The sequence below is a fragment of the Staurois parvus genome, unplaced genomic scaffold, assembly GCF_062004578.1.
Source record: "Staurois parvus isolate SC_StPar_1 unplaced genomic scaffold, SC_StPar_1.0 ptg000879l, whole genome shotgun sequence".
Classification (NCBI taxonomy): Eukaryota; Metazoa; Chordata; class Amphibia; order Anura; family Ranidae; genus Staurois; species Staurois parvus.
In genome coordinates this window covers 3,227,780-3,235,287 of record NW_028318675.1, presented here as the reverse complement: position 1 = coordinate 3,235,287, position 7,508 = coordinate 3,227,780, and the positions used below count along the sequence as shown (strand labels likewise).

Below are 7,508 nucleotides of genomic sequence, written 5' to 3'. Positions count from 1 at the left end.
TAGTTTTACTTCTAACAAGATTGTAATCATAGAATCAGGAAATAACAAAGGAAGGAATCCGATTGGTCAGGAAGATCCCTTGTCTGGAATGTGGGGGCGGAGTCATTATTATTGGTGTACAATACAATACACAACGTGTTCCATTATTATAACAAAGTATTGTAGAAAAGATCCCAACATGTGACATGGCAGAATGAATGCTGGTCATATTAGTTCATCTATTCTCTAAGTGGGGTGGTAACTATTGGGCCAATCCCTTTTACAAACCACACATAATATCGCTCTTCAAAGTGAAAACAGAAACGATTTGCACAAAATCAAAGAGTAGAAATATTTTCCGGTGGATCCCCTCTACCCAGACCCCATATGTAGACATAGAACAAGCTGTGTTCCCTCTCGTGCCGCACTCCTCCAACCACCCAAACCCACACAGAAGCCAAGGGAAATAATGAGAGGAAAGTTCCCCCCTAGTTTGGGGCGGAGTTCTCCTTCCCTCCTGTTGGGGGATGGGAGAAGGATGGACTGAAGACAGAGAGACGCTTCGGGGTCACCACTGGTCTGTAGAGCCTTGAAATGAAGGACATCAACTTCAGAAGTTCTTGTTGTCTGTGTAAAGTTCCCCGATAACGAGATCTGGGCTCTCCCGGCTTCTAGCTCTGTAACCCGCTATATCATTATCAGGAAACGCAACTCCGACACCCAAGAAGGGCTGAAGTTGTGTCCTTCATTTCCAGGATCTACTGACCACTCTGCACCCCGACATTTACTGCACTTCATCCATGTCTTTGGGGGCCTCTCATCTCCTTATCAACTGTTTCTTCCATGATGAAGATCAGCCATGGAGTATATCTGAGGTGTATATCAGGGTGTGCTTTTTCCCCACATGAGAGCTGGGATGTCCAGCAACATTCATCTAGAAGACATTTCCCGCACTCAAGGCACTAATACACCTCCAGGGTTGTGTGGGACCCCTGATGTACAGGAAGACAGGACTTCAGAGAGGAACAATTCCCTCACTCAGGACAGGAAAGTGACTTCTGCCCCGTGTGAGATCTCTGATGTTTGTGAAGATTAAACTTCCTTGTAAAACATTTCCCACACTCAGGACAGGAATACGGCTTCTCCCCTGTGTGAGATCTCTGATGTATGTAAAGATTGGACTTCACTGAAAAAGATTTCCCACACTCAGGACAGGAATACGGCTTCTCCTCCATGTGAGATCTTTTATGCACATTAAAATAGGATTTAGAACCAAAACATTTCCCGCACTCAGGACAGGAATATGGCTTCTCCCCCGTGTGAGATCTCTGATGTGTGTAAAGATTGGACTTCTCTGAAAAACATTTCCCGCACTCTAGACAGGAATACGGCTTCTCCCCTGTGTGAGATCTCTGATGTTTGTAAAGATTGGACTTCACTGAAAAAGATTTCCCACACTCAGGACAGGAATACGGCTTCTCCTCCATGTGAGATCTTTTATGCACATTAAGATGGGATTTAGAACTGAAACATTTCCCACACTCAGGACAGGAATATGGCTTTTCCCCCGTGTGAGATCTCTGATGTGTGTAAAGATTGGACTTCTCTGAAAAACATTTCCCGCACTCTAGACAGGAATACGGCTTCTCCCCTGTGTGAGATCTCTGATGTTTGTAAAGATTGGACTTCACTGAAAAAGATTTCCCACACTCAGGACAGGAATACGGCTTCTCCTCCATGTGAGATCTTTTATGCACATTAAGATGGGATTTAGAACTGAAACATTTCCCACACTCAGGACAGGAATATGGCTTCTCCCCCGTGTGAGATCTTTTATGAACATTAAGTTGGTATGTAGATTGGAAACCCTTCCCGCACTCAGTACAGGAGAACCTCTTCCCTGTTGGAAGGCCGGCCCGGTCCCGCACAGTCTGAGGTTCCTCAGGATACAAGGAATCCGATGGTCCATCTACACTGGGTGGTGCCGGATGGACATTGGAGGGAGCCGGGTTTTCTCCTGGACTATACTGTGTGATGTCCTCATCTTCTACTTTCCAGTCTGGAGACAAAGTGAGACAATCCTCGGAGGTTTTCCTCATCTCCCGGCCAGGGACTACAATACAAAGACAAAGAGGATTACTAGACAGGAGCTGATTGGTTCCTCCAAACCAGGACTCCGCCCACATCAGGCAGCTTGGTCTCTGAGGAGCTTACAATTCCACCCTCAAGGGAACTAGGAAATGGCTCCTCTGATCTCCTACCAGGTCATTTCTTTATTCTTGGACCTTAGTCAGAGAGTGAGGAAACAACCAGAACTGTCTTTTATAGGAGGGACAGTGATGAGGGGATTATAGGACGAGGGTCCCCACCCCCTCTATCACTCATCGCCATCTTCAACACAAGAAGTACTGCACTTCCTTATTTAGTCCATGATTTAGTCATGAAGAACAGCGGGGCTGAGCCCCACCAGAGGTCAGAGAGTGAGGATGGGGGGAGAACAACCAAGATGAAGACTGGACTGATCCTGAAGACCACCATCATTGGGGTATTGACTCCTCCCTCATTATCACTTTCTGTTTAAGGGTCCAAAGTAGGAGGATGTTATCACATTTTTATCACCATGTAAAAGTCTGTGCTCCAATCACATCATCCGATATAAAATGTCCAGCTGGGAGGAAATGGGTGTAACAAAAGAGAATCCATATTATGTGTATATATAGCAGTGGGGGGAGGGGGAGAGCAAAAGTCAGGACTATGTAATGTACAACACAGAGTATATAGTGCAGGGGTCAGGAGTATGTAATGTACAACATAGAGTATATAGTGCAGGGGTCAGGAGTATGTAATGTACAACATAGAGTATATAGTGCAGGGGTCAGGAGTATGTAACGTACAACATAGAGTATATAGTGCAGGGGTCAGGAGGATGTACTGTACAACATGGAGTATATAGTGCAGGGGTCAGGAGGATGTAATGTACAACATAGAGTATATAGTGCAGGGGTCAGGAGGATGTAATGTACAACATAGAGTATATAGTGCAGGGGTCAGGAGGATGTAATGTACAATATAAATGATAGAGTGTAAGGGTCAGGACTCATAATATTGGTATTCAGTGATCAGTAGAACATTAAATGTTTACTGTAGACAAGTTGCAGAGATCCCACACCGCTGCCTCCCATCTCCTGAGACTGCACTCAGTGACTTGGGTCTGAGACTATACAGACATATCCCTCCACCCGGCACAGCCAGCAGATAACAGAGCAAGGAACCCTGGGAGAAATGTTCTGTCAGAGATCTTACTAGACCAGGGCATGGGGAAGAAGACTCAAAGCACACACCCCAGGTGTCTAGGTCTAGTAACACTTATGGTGAAAATGAACATTTTGCTGCCAGCTGAACCCCAGAACCTCCATAAATCCAGTCTAGAGACATAAATTGTGTCTGCAGCACAGAGAAGGAAGATTATCCGAGAGAAATCCAGGAATACAGGACGGGGAACACAGCTCAGGAAAGTGACCAGGGGATTACAGGCTGATATCACCCAGTCCCCGCCCTACTCTGGACCAATCAGTGAGCAGTATGGGTGGAGGAATGGATTTAGTGTTCATGACCCACCTGTGCTGATCTCTGTAGGAGTGTCCTCCTCTATAAATGTCCCCGTTATTCCATCCTCCTCCATAGACTGCTGATCATCCCTCACATACGCCTCTTCTTCTTCTGCTTTCACCTCAAATTCTATATCGATTGGATCTCCACTCTAAATCAAGGAAATGAGAGAGAATATCATCTGTAAAAAAAAGCTCACATACAAATTCCACACATCATCTCTACAAGTCCATGTTCTAGACCCTCCATTTCACCAACCTTGCAATAGTGAGGGATGGTGTGATCTTCCTGTGTGGAATCCCGGGAATACAGAGGACGGGGACATCCCCCTGGGGGGTTCCTGGTATTAGGTGGCTCCATCATATCCTTGTGTCCTTCTGAAAACTCCTCCATCACTCCATACTCCTCATCCTCCTCTTTATACTCTTCTTTAACATCAATATTATCATCCCCGAGGATTCCACTCTGAAAGATATAATAAAACATTCATTGTAACAAACATGCTGTGTATAAATCACAACTACCAATAATTGTCATCATCTACCTGATGATGGTGAGGGATGGTGTGACCTTCCTGTGTGGAATCCCGGGAATACAGAGGACGGGGACATCTCTCTGGTGGGTTCCCATGACTGGATCCATCTGTAGGAAACACACACACTGACTGAATCCATTGTTTCTATGTGTTTATCAGATGATGGGGGATCTAGGTGGATCCTCCGTACTGCTCTCTCCTTTACAATAAAGTCTCCTCTTACCCGGTGATGTGAGGGGCGGCTGATTGTCCATCATGACGTCCTTGTAGAGATCCTTGTGTCCTTCTAAATACTCCCACTCCTCCATGGAGAAATAGACAGTGACACCCTGACACCTTATAGGAACCTGACACACACAATGATACAGTCACCATCCAGACACATCCCTTGTCTGTTACTGGAGAATGTCCCAGAATTCCCGGCACCGCTCACCTCTCCTGTCAGCAGCTCAGTGATCTCTCTGGTGACTTCTAGAATCTTCTGCATGTTGTGTCTCTCAGGGTTTAGGGAGTCACATGGAGGCACTGTGATGGTCATATGATCACCTGACTTCAGAAGAGGAAATCTCTGTATTGAGGAACCAATAGGAATATCATGTTGGAATCCCAGAATCCTCCTCACCTCTCCGGTCAGGTCTGTGTTTTATTAATAGAGATAAGAGTGATGTCATGTGACCTCCCAGAATCCTCCTCACCTCTCCGGTCAGGTCTGTGTTTTATTAATAGAGATGAGAGTGATGTCATGTGACCTCCCAGAATCCTCCTCACCTCTCCGGTCAGGTCTGTTTTATTAATAGAGATGAGTGATGTCATGTGACCTCCCAGAATCCTCCTCACCTCTCCGGTCAGGTCTGTGTATTATTAATAGAGATAAGAGCGATGTCATATGACCTCCCAGAATCCTCCTCACCTCTCCGGTCAGGTCTGTGTTTTATTAATAGAGATAAGAGCGATGTCATGTGACCTCCCAGAATCCTCCTCACCTCTCCGGTCAGGTCTGTGTTTTATTAATAGAGATAAGAGTGATGTCATGTGACCTCCCAGAATCCTCCTCACCTCTCCGGTCAGCAGGTAGATGATCTCCAGGGTGAGGTTTAGTATCTTCTCAGTCATGTGACTCCGGTCCTCCTCCATCCTCATTGGTGCCATCATGTGATCTATACAGGTCTCCTTGTAGACGGATAACTTTGGGAAATGAAAGTAAGAATGATTTGGATGGTATTGGTCACACAATAATAGGATGTGGATGTGAGGGGGGAATAGGAGGGTTGCTGGACATTGAAGATCTACTCCCCCCATGGGAAGACATTTTGTTTGGACTGTTTAGTGTTTACTACAATTTTGAGGTCCGGGGCCCCTTTACTCTGTTGGGTTTGTTTGGTCCCTGAACTGGTTTTGATGAGTTTTAGATCTGCAGACAAGGAATGATTATTATTATTATTATACAGTATTTATAAAGCGCCAATAGTTGGCTCAGCGCTGTACATTACAAAGGGGGACAGAACATGTGACAGAACAATACCAATACAATGCAAAACATGAGGGGATTGAGGGCCCTGCTCTTTGGAGCTTACAATCTAGGAGGGAGGGGATGGTGGTACAGGAGGAGATAGCTGTGGGGGATGGAGTGGTAGGAAGAGTGGAGGAGGTCGGCAGGTTAGCAGGGGATGGGGTAGGCTTCCCTGAAGAGATGGGTTTTCAGGGTGCGCCTAAAGGAGAGGAGAGTAGGTGATAATCTGATGGGTTGGGGAAGGGAGTTCCAGAGGATGGGTGACACCCTGGAGAAGTCCTGGAGGTGGGCATGGGAGGAGGAGACCAGGGAACTAGAGAGAAGGAGGTCTTGTGAGGAGCGGAGTGTGCGTGTTGGGCGGTACTTGGATATTAGGTCAGTGATGTAGTTCGGGGCAGTATGGTGGACAGCTTTGTACGTCAGTGTTAGGATTTTGAATTTGATCCGTTGCGCAATCGGAAGCCAGTGGAGGGATTGGCAGAGGGGGGTGGAGGACACTGAATGGAGGTCAGTGGAGGGATTGGCAGTGGGGGGTGGAGGTCACTGAGTGGAGGCCAGTGGAGGGATTGGCAGAGGGGGGTGGCGGAAACGGAGCAGTTGGAAAGGTAAATGAGTCTGGCAGCCGTATTCAGGATGGACTGAAGCGGTGATAGCCTGTGGTGAGGCAGGCCAGTGAGGAGGGAGTTGCAGTAGTCTAGTCGTGATATGATGAGGGAGTGGATGAACTGTTTAGTGGTTTCTGGGGTTAGGAACGTGCGGATTTTGGCGATGTTGCGGAGGTGGAGTCTGCACGAGTTTGTTAAAGATTGGACTTGGGGCTGGAAGGATAGGTGTGAGTCCAGAATGACACCCAGTACTCTGGCCTGCAGGGCGGGTTTGATATTGGCGTTGTTGGATGTGATGGAGAAGTCAATGGGGGGTGGGGTCCAGGCTGGGGGGAAGACCAGAAGCTCGGTTTTGGAGAGATTCAGTTTAAGGAAGTGGAGCGACATCCAATCTGATATGTCGCTCAGTAGGTGTGTGATTCGGGTAGAGACCGAGGGGGTGAGGTGGGGGGTTGAGAGATAGATTTGTGTGTCGTCGGCATAGAGGTGGTAGTTGAAGCCGTGAGAGTGTATGAGTTGGCCAAGGGAGGAGGTGTAGATGGAGAAGAGAAGGGGCCCAAGGACAGAGCCTTGAGGGACCCCAACAGAGAGGGGGAGTGAGGGGAGGTGGTAGCATTATAGGTAACGCTGAAAGAGCGTTGTGACAGGTAGGATGAGAGCCAGGAGAGAGCAGAATCTCTGAGGCTGAGGGAGTGTAGTATTTTGAGGAGGAGGGGGTGGTCAACTGTGTCGAAGGCCGCAGAGAGGTCAAGGAGTAGGAGCACTGAATAGTGGCCATTAGCTTTGGCGGTTAGCAGGTCGTTGGAGAGTTTGAGTAAGGCAGTTTCAGTGGAGTGTAGGGGACGGAAGCCGGACTGTAGGGGATCGAGGAGGTTGTTGTGGTTGAGGTGAGAGCATAGGCGGGTGTAGACGAGGTGCTCGAGGAGTTTAGATGTAAATGGGAGCAGGGAGATGGGTCTGAGGTTGTTCGGGTCATTGGAGTCCAGGGAGGGCTTTTTAAGTATGGGGGTGATGTGTGCATGCTTCAGTGGGGAGAGGAAAATGCCGGAGGAGAGGGAGAGATTAAAGATGTGGATGAGGGAGCGTAGGATGGAGGGGGAGGGAGGTCGTAGGAGTTGTGAGGGGATAGGGTCGAGGGGGCAGGTGGTGAGGCGGGCATCAGAGAGGATCTTGGAGACTTCCTCGATGGTAGTAAGGTCAAAGGTGTGGAGTGTTGGGGGAGCTTCAGTATGAGGAATGTAGGGTGGGGTGGAAGTGGAGGTCAGAGCAG

At 47.8% G+C, this 7,508-nt stretch overlaps 1 protein-coding gene across 1 annotated transcript; it reads right to left on the bottom strand.

Moving 5' to 3' along the window:
• Positions 1–288: 288 nt before the first annotated feature.
• Positions 289–3,997, bottom strand: LOC149443059 (uncharacterized). The gene is made up of 3 exons (XM_089655954.1): positions 3,847–3,997; positions 3,598–3,739; positions 289–2,092 (listed from the first exon to the last, which is right to left on the bottom strand). The coding sequence occupies exons 1-3, from the start codon at positions 3,979–3,981 to the stop codon at positions 1,014–1,016; spliced, it is 1,356 nt and encodes a 451-aa protein (XP_089512080.1). The 5' UTR covers positions 3,982–3,997; the 3' UTR covers positions 289–1,013.
• Positions 3,998–7,508: the final 3,511 nt, after the last annotated feature.

Coding starts and splice junctions, on each gene's coding strand:
- LOC149443059 (XM_089655954.1), bottom strand. CDS start 3,981: ATGGAGGAGTTTTCAGAAGGACACAAGGATATGATGGAGCCACCTAAT. Junction 3,740..3,846: donor CCATCCCTCACTATTGCAAG/GTTGGTGAAATG, acceptor TCCTTGATTTAG/AGTGGAGATCCAATCGATAT. Junction 2,093..3,597: donor TCCTACAGAGATCAGCACAG/GTGGGTCATGAA, acceptor TTTGTATTGTAG/TCCCTGGCCGGGAGATGAGG.